The 15,299-nt window shown below is 44.8% G+C and overlaps 1 protein-coding gene across 2 annotated transcripts; it reads right to left on the bottom strand.

Moving 5' to 3' along the window:
- Positions 1–815: 815 nt before the first annotated feature.
- LOC143834321 (zinc finger protein RFP-like) lies at positions 816–13,917 on the bottom strand. Of its 2 annotated transcripts, XM_077331044.1 has the most exons (8): positions 13,791–13,917; positions 13,151–13,566; positions 11,186–11,281; positions 9,468–9,698; positions 7,912–7,934; positions 5,581–5,696; positions 5,409–5,435; positions 816–4,962 (listed from the first exon to the last, which is right to left on the bottom strand). In XM_077331044.1, exons 2-8 carry the CDS (start codon positions 13,562–13,564, stop codon positions 4,409–4,411), a joined length of 1,461 nt encoding a protein of 486 aa, XP_077187159.1. In that variant the 5' UTR covers positions 13,565–13,566; positions 13,791–13,917; the 3' UTR covers positions 816–4,408. The 2 variants fall into 2 exon arrangements, with proteins under 2 accessions (XP_077187159.1, XP_077187160.1); XM_077331045.1 differs by lacking the exon at positions 11,186–11,281.
- Between the last annotated feature and the right edge of the window lie 1,382 nt (positions 13,918–15,299).

Raw genomic sequence — 15,299 nt, 5'->3', positions numbered from 1 at the left:
CAATTCCCAGGAGCCCCTGCCAGTGAATGGACATCTGGAGGGCCACAGTTTGACTACCCCTGCCTTAAGCCAACCTCTCACTCAGCCTTCTCTCTTAGCCAATCAAATCTGGTACTTCAGAATGAAGCCTCCAGGAAGCCCAAGGGCTCCTGGGAATTGTAGTGAGACAGTCTGTAGTTATATATTGACCAGAAAAGTAAACCTGCCCCTTAGGCTTACAAGAAAGATCAGTGTATTTGGGACAAGCATCACCATACAATACTGTGCCAGCAAGATTATATGTTAAGGATTCTTTTGTTTAATTAAGGTGCTATACATTCCTATTTGGAATCACTTATACTGATGTAAGAGAGCCTCTTGTGGCGCAGAGTGGTAAGCGGCAGAACTGCTGTCTGAAGCTGTCTGCCCATGAGGTTCGGAGTTCGATCCCAGCAGCCGGCTCAAGGTTGACTCAGCCTTCCATCCTTCCGAGGTCGGTAAAATGAGTACCCAGCTTGCTGGGGGGTAAACAGTAATGACTGGGGAAGGCACTGGCAAACCACCCCGTATTGAGTCTGCCATGAAAACGCTGGAGGGCATCACCCCAAGGGTCAGACATGACCCGGTGCTTGCACAGGGGATACCTTTACCTTATAGTGATGTAATAGTGAGAGGACAACCACTGAGGACAAGTTTGAAAACAGGACACGTCTAGAGACTGTTTTGGTTGGCACCTTCACATTAAATGAAAAGAAAAACAAAGAGACAAGTTTTTCAATTTGTATACTTTTATTCATTTCAAAGACATATTCTGTAAAATACTGATGTTGTTACTTTATTGTGAGCCTGAGGGAATGGTTTCCTTTTCTGCTCAGTGCTTTTCTTCCCAGCACGGGTTATAACACTTGCACAAAGTTTTGATTTGATACAATATATTATCAGGTGACTGTTTGGGTGGAGGGGGTCTGTACTAACAGAGCATCTTGGAATTGGACTCGGACATTTTCTGCTATTTCCCTTTGGAAAACCAATCCCCATTTCTCTTTGGGGAGGACACTGAACATGCCTTTAAAAAAAAAACTGGGGGGAGTGCACATGTTTCCAAGATTATTTCAACTTTCATTCCCTTCCCCACATTTGCACAAAGCAGTCCTATGCACACTTAACAGAAATCATAAGCTCCATCAAGTTTAATGGATTGTGTCTTGAGCACCACAGGATCAGGGCGCAAATATAGATATATAAATATAGATATCTCATAAAATACCTACATCTCACAAACAAAAAACAATAAATATATGCCCACAATGGAGAACTGTGATATATCATTGACAACTAATGGCATTGTTATCATAATTTGAAACATTGTGGGCATGTATTTATTACTTGTTATTTGTGGGCTATATGCAATTTATGCAGTATTTCCACACATTTTTACACCTGTCTGTGCCTTGTAGTTTGTTTTTTTCTTCGAAATGTTTGTTTTCTTCTTTTTGGAATTAAAAAAACAGTCAACATCATACCAAACGAACAACTGGCCCACATGTAAACAGCACTAATGCAGATTCTTTATTTAGTAAATTTTCATCCTACACCTTCACCAAGGAACACAGATCCCCTTCAATCCACTTTATTGCTACCCTTTGTGGAAGCTTAAGGTAAGGGTGAGTAGACCAGGAAATTAAGTGCTCTACTTACTCAAAGGAAGCCTTATTTTATTTAAAACATTTTTAGCCACCTTTCTACATTGTGGAACTCACAAATGTCAACAAAACAGCAATTTTTTTAAAATCTACATTTAAAATTTCAATTAGCTCTCTACCAATTAAAAAAAATAGTCATGTGTCATCAAAAAAAGAGGTGTATTAGCTTATATTTTCATACAAGTTACAACTGTGGTTCAGGCATAAAAATATTTTTGTGTACAACAGGACGGGGTGGGGGGAGTCATCTTACATTTAAGGTTGTCTTCCTTTCTGAGTAAATATAGTGAGTTTCATGGCAAGAGGATTTGTACCCAGTTCTCATTTTTGGACCAAAATTCTTAATTACTATGCCATACTAGATGTATCTTGCTCTTCCTCAAAGCCAGTTTTTCCTCACAATGATTCTGGCATCAAAAAATAATTAACATCCACCCATTAAGGAAACCTGTGGAAATCCATCTGTGGAGGACCTGCCCCACTATGATTTGGCTTGTCCCCTGTACTCCGAACCCAAGGGCAAATTCCTTGCCAAGTTATTACCAAACTCATACCCTATTTCTGATTTCCACAAAGTCACCTATCTGTTATCAGATGTCGACCCCTATATCTCATATAGGGTGGCACTTTTTGCTCTGGCTGCCAGGAAGATCCGAGCTAATGCATTTCCACAGGAGCCTCCACCTTCATTTTATCCCTTTTATTGTAACTTAGTAGTCCATGTTTACATTTTTAGGTACACGACATTGGAGAAATATTGTTTTATTTATTTATATTGGTGCCATATTGTTTTAATTGTGTTTTGTAATGGCCTTTGGCTACATGCAATAAATGTTATCGTATCGTATCATGAAGGAAACCCTTCTAGGGCGATCGAGAAACTTCACCAGTTGAGAAAGCCTGGTCTAGGGGTTCAATGACACATCCCTGCTTCTTCCCCCACGTTTAAACAGCTTTTTTTTACTTTTGCAAATCTTGCTACCTTGGCTACTTGAGCGACTACTGTCAGACACAAATAAAGACCTAACGAAAATTATTGCTAAATTTGCCTAGGTAGCTATAAAAATAAGGCAGAGCTGGACCAACCCTATTCCCTAATACTTTTACACTGGATCCATATACAGTTGTTCTTATTTCTTAGTTTTTATCCATTCATAATTGATTTTATATCTGTAATCTTATGTTCTCTACTGGTTGGTCTATGACCGTAAATGAAATAAAATGGATTGATTGATCAAGGACGAGAGCAGCACAGGAAGAAGAAACCTTTGCAAGGAGTTGCTTTTGGACAACCCCATCTCCTTGCTTGTGGAAGGGTTTCATTCCCCTACTTGTTTTCAGGGAGCGCCTTCCTGCCCAGCCCAACTAAATTTCTCACTGCCTTGATAAGAATGTATTGGCTTTTAGAAAAATAGAAACTTCTGGCCTAGAGTGCCACCGGGATCCAAAAAGACACAACAGCAACAGTTCTGTTTATACAACTGACCTCTCTGATTCCCTGTTAGATACTTAAACCAGAAGCAAGGAAAAGGTGAAACAGGGCCTATTCTGCATACAATAGATAATGCACTTTCAAAGTAGATTTCCCTGTTCCGCACAGGAAAATCCAGCTGCCAAAGCACATTGAAAGGGCATTATCCTATGTGTGCAGAATAGGCCCAGGAGTCAGTGTGAAAAGTAACAGAGGCTGAGCTAGAAGATGTCTCTCAATGTACTGTTTTTGACATGATGCCTTCCGTCAACAAAAGGTTTATTTTTTCTGCTACGCCCCCCACTATTGGGGGTGGGGAGCAAAGGTCCATTCAGCAGATGAAGATGAGGAGGTGTCTGCAATGTAACTAGGCTTGCCGGGTCTGAGCTGAGAAAGATCTGGAGATTCTGGGGGTAAAGCCAGACTGGGGGAGGGGAGAGACCACAGCAGGGTATAATGCCAAACAGCCTACCCTGCAAAGCAGCCACTTCCTCTGGGGGAACTGGTCATCTGGAGATCAGTTGTAAGAGGAGATTTCCAGATGCTACCTGGAGACTGGCAACCCCAGTTGTGACCCTGAATTTCCATGACAGCCTCTTCCAAGTGCCAATCGGGACCAACCTAGCCTAGCTTCCAAGAATGGACAAGAAGCCAAAGGGTTTCATGAAACCCTGGTTGAGAAAAGTCCGTCTTAGAAGCTTTTATGGAGCCCCTAGAGATGCTGCTTGGGTCCTGCCTCCCTTTCTCTACAGCAGTGGTTCTCAGCCTTCCTAATGCCGCAACCCTTTAATACAGTTCCTCATGTTGTGGTGTGGTTCTAATCACCCTTTTTCTTGCATCACTAGGGAGCTGCGCCACTGCTGCCTGGAGCCTGAGGCTGCCGAGCTGCACCGTCACCTGGAGCCACCTGGAACACCTGGCGGGAGACTGCACCGCAGTGGAGGTACTGCTGGAGGGCTGGCAGCCGAGTGTGGACGCCCGCAGGAGGAGCGGAAACAGTGGCAGCACCCCCAGACAGGCAGTTCGCCCTGCCGTGACCCCTGTCAAAGGGTCATTCGACCCCCAAAGGGGTCCCGACCCCCAGGTTGAGAACTGCTGCTCTATAGGATGGGAGCCCTAAAGTCAGGAACAAGTTATGTGTGAAAGCCACTAAGTCTTTAGTCCCCTGCCTGGTTTCTGTACTGCTGCAAAATGCTACCACCCTTTTACAAGATTGTGATGTGTGTGTGTTTGTCGGGGAGGGGGGAGTTGGCTTCTAGACTGAGCAATTCAAACTGACTCCATACTCCCCCACCCAGAAAAAGGGACGGATCTTCTCCCCAGAGAATGAGGCAGAAGGGAAAGAGAAGATGGCATCATTGGTGTCGGCATCAAAAAATTCCACAAGGCCCTCCTCATAGCGCAGGGACACCCGGATCTTCCTGAGGTTGTGTTTCAGTTGCAATCGGGTAACGGAAGAGGAAGCAAAACCCAAGAGATGACATAAAATATTTCTGAATGGCCTCCCCACAGCCCAGACCCCTTCATCGGGTATCTTCCTGAAATACCCCTTCCTCATGACCGACTCTCTGGCAACTCCCACATTCCACCACCAGGTTCTCCCTGCCACTTCCACCTTGGTCTTCACCTCCACTTCCCACCAATGTCTTCCTGAGGTAAATCCCTCAGAACCCAACACACAAGAGATACAATTAAATCTTTCAGGGTTGTCAGGAAGGTCCTGCTTTCGGTCTCCTAAACTCATACTCTTCAGATCCTCAGACAGAAGGAGTTCAGGATGGGCAGTATCTGGATCCAGAGTCACATTCACTGCAGCACAAAGAAAGAGAAAGGAACCAAAGGACGGCGTCAGGGAAAGGATCGCCAGCAGCCGCTGGACAGACGTTCACAGAAAATCATTTTCGTTCCAGATTTCATCTTGATTTGGCCCAGCTCAGAGAGGGAACAGTCCCTCCTTCAAGTAGAAGCAAGTTAAGGATCGACTAACTAAAGAAGGAGCTTGGATCCTGGATATTTTCAAATGTTGACGTTGACTTTAATCATAGTCAGCCCAGGAAATATCCATGCATATTCGATCTCCCCCAACAAGAAAGGCCCCCAGTGTCGAAGATGTATGTGACATTTTGGATTATCGAAAGAGCTTTCCAATTACATTTAGAAGAACAATTACCAAAAGTCCAAGCACTGGTCCATGTAAGTCAGATAAGGGTTGCCAATACACCAGGAGAAATATTTTTTTTAGAAACGATGGTTACCTTTGTCCATTGCTTTTTCCAGAAACTCTGTGATGGAAGGAAAAGGTGGCAAGGTTAGCCATGCAACAAATACATAAGCAGTTTGTCACTTGATGTGAAAGCACAACAGTCATAATCACATTCAGAAGAAGATCATCCTCAGAGATCTATCTCCCAAAGCTGTTCCCAGTACCTTTATAGACTCCAATAACACCTTCTAGAGCAGAATTTTTCTGACAGCAAATTCTGAGTCTCTCTTCCAGCCCAGGAGCGAATTCCGCTGCTGTCCTCTCAGGTTTCTTCTCATACCTGTGAGGGAAGGAAGTCACGTTGAAGTAAGAGACATGGATCATTGCCTCTGTGAATTAGGAACTAGTTACAGCATTGATACAGTAGGATCAGCTATTAACCAAGAGCCAATGCACCCTCTTTTTGCTTGACTCTGATAACAAGCAAATATGTAGGAACTCTTGACGGTCAGCAATATCATCCACCATATGAGGCTTGGAGCTCTTTGGCGAAACAGGTTAGAACATAAGAGCAGATCCCATTTAACCACTCAGCTACACTGAGTGGTTAATTGTTGAATATAGGTATTTTATATAGAGTGCATCATCACAGTTCTGACCACTGAGGAAGACCCAGTAGGGTCGAAACGCGTTTGGTCTTATGTCCTGTTAGTTTTGTATAGTTTTTATGAAGTTTTTGTTCTGTTTTTAATTGTGCACTATAATAAATAATCAACTAGTGTTACATTATTTTATTGTACAGCTCAACTTCTGAGTTCCTACCTGTTAAGGTTGGGTTGTGTTCCTTTTTTGGCTTTGGTAGAACATAAGAAGAAGAAGAAGAGTTGGTTCTTATATGCCGCTTTTCCCTACCTGAAGGAGGCTCAAAGCGGTTTACAGTCGCCTTCCCTTTCCTCTCCCCACAACAGACACCCTGTGGGGTGGGTGAGGCTGAGAGAGCCCTGATATCACTGCTCGGTCAGAACAGTTTTATCAGTGCCGTGATGAGCCCAAGGTCACCCAGCTGGCTGCATGTGGGGGAGTGCAGAATCGAACCCAGCATGCCAGATTAGAAGTCCACACTCCTAACCACTACACCAAACTGGCACCTAACTGGCACCAAAGAGCAGCCATGCTAGATAAGGTCCATCTAGCCTATCATCCTGTTTCACCGAGTGGCCACCCAGACACATCTGGAAGGCCTACAAAAGGGCCCAAGCCTCTCCCCTCTTTTCAGCTCTTTCTTCTGGTGTACAAAGTCCCTCTGAACATGGACCTTTTGTTGAACACATGAACATACAAAGCTATCTTATACAGCCTTGGTCCATCAGAGTTAGCATTGTCTTCTCAGATCGCCAGCGGCTCTCCAGGGCCTCTGGCAGAGGTCTTTCACAGCACCTACTGTCGGTCCTTTTAACTTGGGCTCATTCTGCACACATAGGATAATGCACTTTCAATGTGTTTTGACAGCTGGATTTACCTGTGCAGAACAGGAAAATCTACTTCTAAAGTGCATTGAAAGTGCATTATCTATTGTGTGCAGAATAGGACTAGAGAAGTGCTAGGGATTGAACTGGGGCCTTCCACATGCCAAGCAGATCTTGGGCCACTGAGCTGCAGCCCCTGTTGCAGGTATCTTCACTCCTAAAGAGGGGTGAGGGGAAGATAGTACCTCCTTCCATAAATTATTTTTTCTGATTCCAGAATAAAACTGAATACTGTAGAAGATCAATGTGTTGTTGTTGTTGTTGTATTTCTAAACCACCTCTCTCCCATAGGGCTCAAGGGGGGTTACCACAATACGTATATACTTTTTAATTGATTCATAACATTTCTATTCTAAAAATGAATCACTAAAAACCTATTGGCTCCCTGGAGACTGATTTTAAGGAGGAGCAGTAGAAAATGACCAGGCCGCCCTACGCACTAACTGTTGTTGTTTTTGTCGCTGTTATTATGTTTATAACCTGCCCTTCCCCATAGATAGATAACAAACAATAAAACAATCCATTAGGGACATCACATATGGTTAAAAATTGATTTGTTCTACGCCACCTCCTTCCTCCAGTGAGAGGGAAGATATAAACATAGGGTGATGACGTGGCTGATGATCTGAGCAGGGAGGCCAGAATTCGGGTATCCTTTTCAACCAGAAAGAGAGTTCCGCCCGGTCTGAAAAAGTTTTTAAATTGTGCTTCCAGTAGCTGCAAGCAGTTCTGGGCTAGACGGAGCAATGGTTGGTCCCAGTATAAACCAGTTCCCTGTGTGAGTTTCTGCAAAAGAAAAATCTTGATGTCTGAGGAGGAGACACAAGTAACTCTGAACGTCGGGCTCCAGAGTATCGTCCCAAAACTACTTGAGAAATGAAGGTTGAGGCTTCTTCACAAAATGTGATTGCACTAGATAGAAACATTCTGTGTTTCAAAAGTGTAGACCTCTGATTTTAAACTGAGATCAACAGCCTTCCAAAGCAAGTGAAGCCCAGGGGGGGTGGGGGATTAAAAAGTGCCACACACCTGCTCATGGTACTTCCGATGTCCTGAAAAAGAGAAAGAGGAAAAGTGGGTCTCACAGAGAACAACACACAGAGTTAGCTGAGATTCCTGTGCCCCTTTAGCATCTGGAAATATCAAATGAGTAGCCGTGTTGGCCTTGTGGAAATATCAAGTTACTGTTCCCAAGTCTTCTTTATCTCAAGTATCCGTACAGGCTGTTCTGTCAGGCCTTAACAGTTAATAGGTTGACTCTGAAGTAGATCATCTATACCAGGGTGGCCAAACGTTGGCTCTCTGTATGTCCATGGACTACAATTCCCATCTGCCTCTGTGAGGATGTGCTGTCAGGGGCTCATGGGAATTGTAGTCCATGGACATATGGAGAGCCGACGTTTGGCCACTCCTTCTCCCACTCTTAGCCAATGGGCAGCTACCCTAGGCCCTGTGCTAAGGGGGGCCCAATTGGCCACAGCCCCACGATGGTGGGGACAAAGAAGGGGGGGAAGGCTCCCACTCCTGCCTCTTGTCCCAGTCAGAATTCAAGTTGCCTGCTCACAGACACTTATATGAACCCCCTCACTACAACTGGAGAAGCCACTGGGGGTTATAGGGATTCTGGGGCCCCATCTTAGACTTTTGCCCTGACCCGAGAATCATGATGACCACCCCTATGCCTTCCAGCTTATGAATGGGTGGGGTTTGTAAACCCAGGTGGGAAGTCATTGTCCTTGGGATAATCCCGCAGCTAAAAGAGGGGGATGAGAGCAAAGGACGAACATCTTTGAGAACAATCCACCTCTCACCATCATCTCTACCAAATGACACTGTTGGACCAGGGTGGAGTCTGCACGGAGGTTATATTCCAATCCCAGGTCAATTCAGTCCCTGCCATCTCCACTGAATACAATTTGCATTTTGATTTTTGTCCAATTTAAATTTTCCCTCTGCAACAAGCATGATTGATCCGGAGTGACCCTACCTTTATCCTACAATATCCTAGAGTGGAAATAACCCTCAGTATTTGAAGAATCGGATTTAGAAAGCATGCGGAGTCAGTGCCTGCTTCAAATTTGTTGTCGAGCTCTGTACTAGAGAAGCCCTGATTGGCCAGGGCTGTAAGCTTGCCTTAAAGGGGAAGCCCTACATTTCTCTCAGCAGAAACTCTAGAAGCCTTAACTTCTCTCGGCAGAGGTTTTCCTCTTGGATTTATTCCCCCCTCCTCTGCTGTCTCCAGTCCTCCCCCAACAGATCATGCAGTATTATAGGTAATTTCATTTGTTGTGAAAAGAAAAATCATGACAGGACTATGGATCTAATTCTTCTTTTAAGTGATGGGTTTTAAATATAAACAACATTGGGAGTAAATTTGGCATGAAGAAGAAGAGTTGGTTTTTCAATACCCGAAGGAGTCACAAAGCGGCTTACGATCGCCTTCCCTTCCTCTCCCACAACCGACACCCAGTGAGGGAGGTGGGGCTGAGACAGCTCTGACAAAACTGCTCTGTGAGAACAGCTCTAACAGAACTATGACTAGCCCACGATCACCTAGCTGGCTGCTTGTGCCATGCATTGCTTACCTGCAGGAATTCACTTGCGGAGAGCTGGCAGTTCTCTTCCATTTCACTGATCAGGTGATCGAGACTGAAAACGTCCTCAGTGAACTGGACGACATTTTGTACCTGCCATTTCTTGGTTTTATTTTGTAGATCTTCAAGTACTGCCAGCCTGGCATGTTCCTTTTCTTGAAGAAAGGTTTGCATCTGGCTGAAGATAGACTGGGTCTTCTGCTTCTCCACATCTAATACTGCCTGAAGGGGGAAAATGCAAGAGGTCGGGAAAAGCCAAAGACCAAGGGAAATCACTTAGTTGCCTGAGTCCATAACAATTGGCAGACAATTGTTTTTCAATAAAATTATGTTAGGGGGAAAACCTGACTACCACTGGTCTGTATGCTTGAAGTTTATAAGGCTCTTCCCCTCAGACAATCCAGGAAAGATCACTAGTGTATTAATTTGTGAAGTAAAAGTGATTAGTCCTTATTATTATACACAGTGTAAAGAGGAATAATTGCCTGAACAAATGCCTGAAGCAGGGCTTAAGCACAGACAATGGACACTTACTTCTGACCTTAATGTAATCTGTATCACATAGCATGTAATCCGTATCACAATGCAACTATTTGAAAGAATTAGATATATAGATCCTTTTGTTCTTTCAAAAATTTGGCCGCAGACTCTTTTACTATAACGTAAAGCTCTTAGAGTTAGATTAGCATTTCCACGGAGCCTTATTTGGAATTTATATTTCAGACTAAACACAATGGCTGAATCTGCACAGGCTTTTATTCTAATCCCAGGTCAATTCAATCCCTGCGATCTACACTGAATGCAATTTCCATTTTGATTTTGGCCCATTCAAATTTTCCCGCTGCAACAAGCAGGATTGATCCGGAGTGACCCTACCTTTCCCCCGTGATATCCTGGAAGGGATATTTGAAAAATCAACATGAGTAAATGTTCAGCTCTCTGCTTTTCCCTGAACTAACTTGCTACCTCCAGCCTCCAATGCTGTGGGAAAGCCCTGATTGGTCAGGGCGTCTGTTCAAAGGCTTCCTTGTTCCCAGGCTGCAAGGCTTCCCTTAAAGGGAAAGTCCAAACTTCTCTCAACAGAAGTTCCAGAAGCCCTAACTTCTCTCGGCAGAGGTTTGCCTCCTGTATTTATTCCCCCCCTCTGCTGTCTCCAATCCTACCCCCCTTTCAAAAAAAGAAAGAGCTTGGCTCCCCCCCCCCCTTCTGTGCTTCCCTAATCATGTGCAAAATACTTTTCAGTTTCAATAGGGGGGGAGTAGAGGAAGACCCGAGTTCAAATTGATCTGGATTCAGCAGGATCTACAATGGAATAAACAAAGGAAGTGCAGATTCAGCCAATGTAAGCCTGCTTCCTCATCCGTTACTGAGCCCCTGACAAGTTACTGTATTTCATATCACATGGCATGGCATTTGTAGCCTTAATTTTTTGCGTGAGGTGGATAGAAATCTATAATGGCTTTCCATTTCTGGTTCTTTTTTCTTGTTAGGAAAGAGCTTTCAAAATCCTGAATGATCACAGGAGGAATGTTTTTTTTTTTTTGCATGGTGACAGAAAGGAGTACCCTAGCTTTCATTTATGATGGAAATCATTCCTTGATGCATCAGTAATCCAGTCATTTGCCTCTCTCTACCCATATCTGAGATGCCTCAGCAGTCAAGGAATCTCCCATCCCCAATGTGTGGGAGCCACTGCTGGAAACACCTACCAGATAGTTCAGGCTCTGCTGCTCATTGACTCGTTTCCGTTCCACAAGCCTGTCTCTCTCTTTCTTCAGGGATTCACCCTGGGCCTTGATTCTTTCCTAGACAGACAGAAAAGGCTATCACTTTGAAAGGAGGTCAACACATCTTTGCTTTTTTTTTTTTTTAAGGAAAGCTGTTTCCACATTATAATGACAAATTCCAAGGTGTAGGGTGTAGTCTGCACAGGGCTTTTTACCCGCTCCCAGTTTGAATAAATCCCTACCGTCTACATTGAATTTGATTTCCATTTTTATTTTGGGCACTATAATTTTTCCCTCTGCAACAGGCATGATTGATCCGGAGTGACCCTACCTTTCTCCTGTGATATCCAGAAGTGGATATAACCCTCGATATTTGAAAAGAAGCAGCATCAGGAAGTGTGCAGATTTTCTATTTTTACGAATTAACTCCCTTCTCCGTGCCTGATAGCAAAGCAGTCTTCACTGATTGGCCAGCATGTCAACTTCCTGGTTCCTGGTTGCAAGGGCTTCCCTTAAAATGACTGCGCTCCAGAAGCCCTAACTTCTCTCAGCAGAGATTTGCCTCTTGTTATTTCCCTCTCCTCTGCTGTCTCCAGTTCTGTCCCCCGCTCCTGCGTTCAAGAAAAGAAAGAGACTCCTGCTGCACTTGGCTCCCCTCCTCGTTGTGAGCTTCTCCAATCAAGTGCAGAACACTTTCTGTTTTAAATGGGGGGGGGGGGTAGAGGAAGATCCGAGTTCAAATCAGTCTGAATTCAGCAGGATCCAAAATGGAAAAATCAAAGTAAGTGCAGAATCAGCCTAGATGTTGGCTCTAACACGTAATGACCATGATGGACTTATAGTCAGAGAGCAACTGGGAGTTCCGTGTGGGGACTGAACTCCAAAGTATGCAGAGCTCCAGTTGACATAGGGAGCTAAAATGGGCAGTATAGCCTCTTGGGACAGTGGAAGGAACGGGGGGGCATGAAGAATTTTGTGGCAGTAGGGGAGCAGTGAGAGATTTGGGGTAATAGGAGGGCTGCATTTTCCTAGCAAGAGACATTCCAAAGTGGTTTCCTATTGCCTCCCTCTGGGTGGGAGCGACCCTGGGCTTCCTTGGTGGTCCCCATCCCAGTGCTGACCAGGGCCATCCTGACTCAGCTTCCTGAAGAAAACAACAGGATTACACAAGCAAAAGTCCCCATCTTTGGGAGGCTGGAAAAGCCTTCTGCTGGCTCCTGCCCAGGGGACTTTCCATTGCTTGCCTCTCTCTCTCTCTCTCTCTCTCTCTCTCTCTCTCTCTCTCTCTCTCTCTCTCTCTCTCTGCCTCTCTCTATCTCTCCCTCCCTTCCTTCCCCCCCCCTTTCTGTCTTTCTCCCTAATGAGGGCTCAAAGTGGCTTTGACAAATGACTTTTACAAAGATCTCATACATTTTTTTCCGGACCAAAATATGGCCGTTGCACAACAACCAAAAAGAAACGTAAGCAACATGGTGTGTTTTGACTCTGCAAGAACCCTAACGCCAGCAAAGAGGTGTGTGTTCACATGTGGAGGGTACTAGGGATGTGGCCTGGGGACCAAGGGGATGGCAGCCCAAAAACCACTGCTGTAGACTGTGCTCGCTCCCAACTCCAGGAGACCTCCAGGTCCCACCTGGAGGAGGGCCAGTAGACATGCACTCCCACCTTAGAGCGAGGCGGAACACAACTTTCAAAAACACTTTAATTCCCTAAAGCAGGGGTAGTTAACCTGTGGTCCTCCAGATGTTCATGGACTACAATTCCCATGAGCCCCTGCCAGCAAACGCTGGCAGGCTCTCGTTGGAATTGTAATCCATGGACATCTGGAGGACCACAGGTTGACTACCCCTGCCCTAAAGGGTGGGGTGGAATGCCTGTGTCATTTTGGGACATTCTACACAGACTATTACAAGAAAAAAAATCCCTTTCATTTGGATGAATTCCTACCTTGTATTCCTGGGCGGCTTCTTCCAGAGGAAGGACCCTGTGATCTTGGTGCCCCTTGGATTTGTCACAAACCACACAGATGAGGGCTTCGTCGTCCTTGCAGAAGAGCTTGAGAGATTCCTCGTGAGTTTCACAGATGCCCCACTTTCCTTCAGCTCTTTTACCTTCCTCAAGTTTCTTGATGTGTTCTACAATGTTTGCCAGATGCCGGTTGGGCCTGAAGCTCCCCTTCTGGAGAGTTGCTTTGCACACAGGGCAGGGAGCCCTTGGGCCAGAATTCCTGTGGCAGTGAGTGAGGCAGGCTCGGCAAAAGCTGTGGCCACAGTCAGTGGTCACTGGATCTTCGAAGTAATCCAAGCAGACAGGACAAGTCGCCTCTGCATGGAGCCCCTTGACAGCCTCTGCAGCTGCCATGGCTGAAATGTTACAAGAACAACAATAACTTTATAGAATCAGAATCATAGAGTTGGAAGGGACCTCCTGGGTCATCTAGTCCAACCCCCTGCACTAAGCAGGACACTCACAACCCTCTTGTTCATCTACTGTAACCTGCCACCCCCTTGAGCCTTCACAGCATCAGCCTCTCCGTCAGATGGCTCTCCAGCCTCTGTTTAAAAATTTCCAAAGATGGAGAACTCACCACCTCCTGAGGAAGCCTGCTCCACTGAGAAACTGCTCTAATGGTCAGGAACTTCTTCCAGGTTTTTAGACGGAATTTCTTTTGCATTAAATTCATCCCATTGGATCTGCTCTGTCCCTCCAGGGCAAGAGAGAACAACTCTGCTCTGTCCTCTATGTGGCACCCTTTAAAATACTTGAAGAAGTATTTAGTTTTGCTTTTGATTTCAGGGTATGTCATTTCCCAGAATAGCCTCAGAAAGTAGAAGTAAATAAGTACCAGGATAACAAGTAAATAGGTAACAGGATAACATCCTGACTGTGTAAATGTAGGGATGCCACCTTCCAGGCAGGGCCTGGGGATCTCCTTGAATGACAGTTCTTCTCCAGAGATCCGTTTCCCTGAAGAAAAGGGATGTTTTGGAGGATAGAATCATAGAATCATAGAATCATAGAGTTGTAATGGGCCTCACAGGCCATCTAGTACAACCCCCTGCTCAACGCAGGATCAGCCCTAAGCATCCTAAAGCATCCAAGAAAAGTGTGCATCCAACCTTTGCTTGAAGACTGCCAGTGAGGGGGAGCTCACCACCTCCTTAGGCAGCCTATCCCACTGCTGAACTACTCTGACTGTGAAAATTTTTTCCTGATATCTAGCCTATATCGTTGTACTTGTAGTTTAAACCCATTACTGCACGTCCTTTCCTCTGCAGGATGGAATCTATGGCATGACGTCTCCCTAGGATCCACCCAGATTTCTCCAAGAGTTTCCTATCTTGGAGCTAGAATCCTTCCTTTCCATCCCACGGCCTGTGTGAGGGAACTGGAAATATTTAGATCTTTTTCCATCCTGCATACAACTTGTACACTTCTTTTACTTGTGTGTGTGCTTAAACAGTTGGACATAGCTCAATAATGAATTAAAACTCACACTATTAATCACCAAACTGCTACCTGTTCTGTACCTTTTGTATGACTCCCTTCACAGGCTCAATTCACTACAGCCATCCTTATATTATAAGCTCTCTTCAGATCTTCCTTTGCATGTAGGCACCATGTTCAACATGGTCAACATAAGGGAAATGAACTTTAAGTCTATATAGGGTACAGCACAATTTTTAAAATATAGTACTAATAATACTAATACATATGTTAAAAACCCAAGGTTTAAAGCTTATTTCCCTTATTTTGACCTTTTTCGTTTCTTGACTTTTGTTTGGGTCAGGATACTTTGTCCTTTTTGTTTTGCAGGTGGGCGGTAGGGCCAGACCACTCCTGCCCACTCTCTCTCTTTACACGTCCAAAGGCACAGAAGAGTCACGTGTAGAGAGCTAAACGGAATAGACCTCACTAGCCTAAATAGACCAATGGCCTGATAAGAAGAAGTATAGTTCAGCCTTTCTCAACTTTTTTACAATGGAGAAACCACTGAAACAGTCCTCAAGCTTTGCGAAATCCAAAAAGGGGCATGATCCTGCAGAATATGGTTGGGAAGCATACCTGTGGACACGCCCACCCAGGGCTCCTCCCC

This window comes from Paroedura picta, chromosome 3 (assembly GCF_049243985.1).
Source record: "Paroedura picta isolate Pp20150507F chromosome 3, Ppicta_v3.0, whole genome shotgun sequence".
In the NCBI taxonomy this organism is placed as follows: Eukaryota; Metazoa; Chordata; class Lepidosauria; order Squamata; family Gekkonidae; genus Paroedura; species Paroedura picta.
Note: the sequence above shows the minus strand (reverse complement) of the source record. Positions and strands in the feature narration are given on the sequence as shown.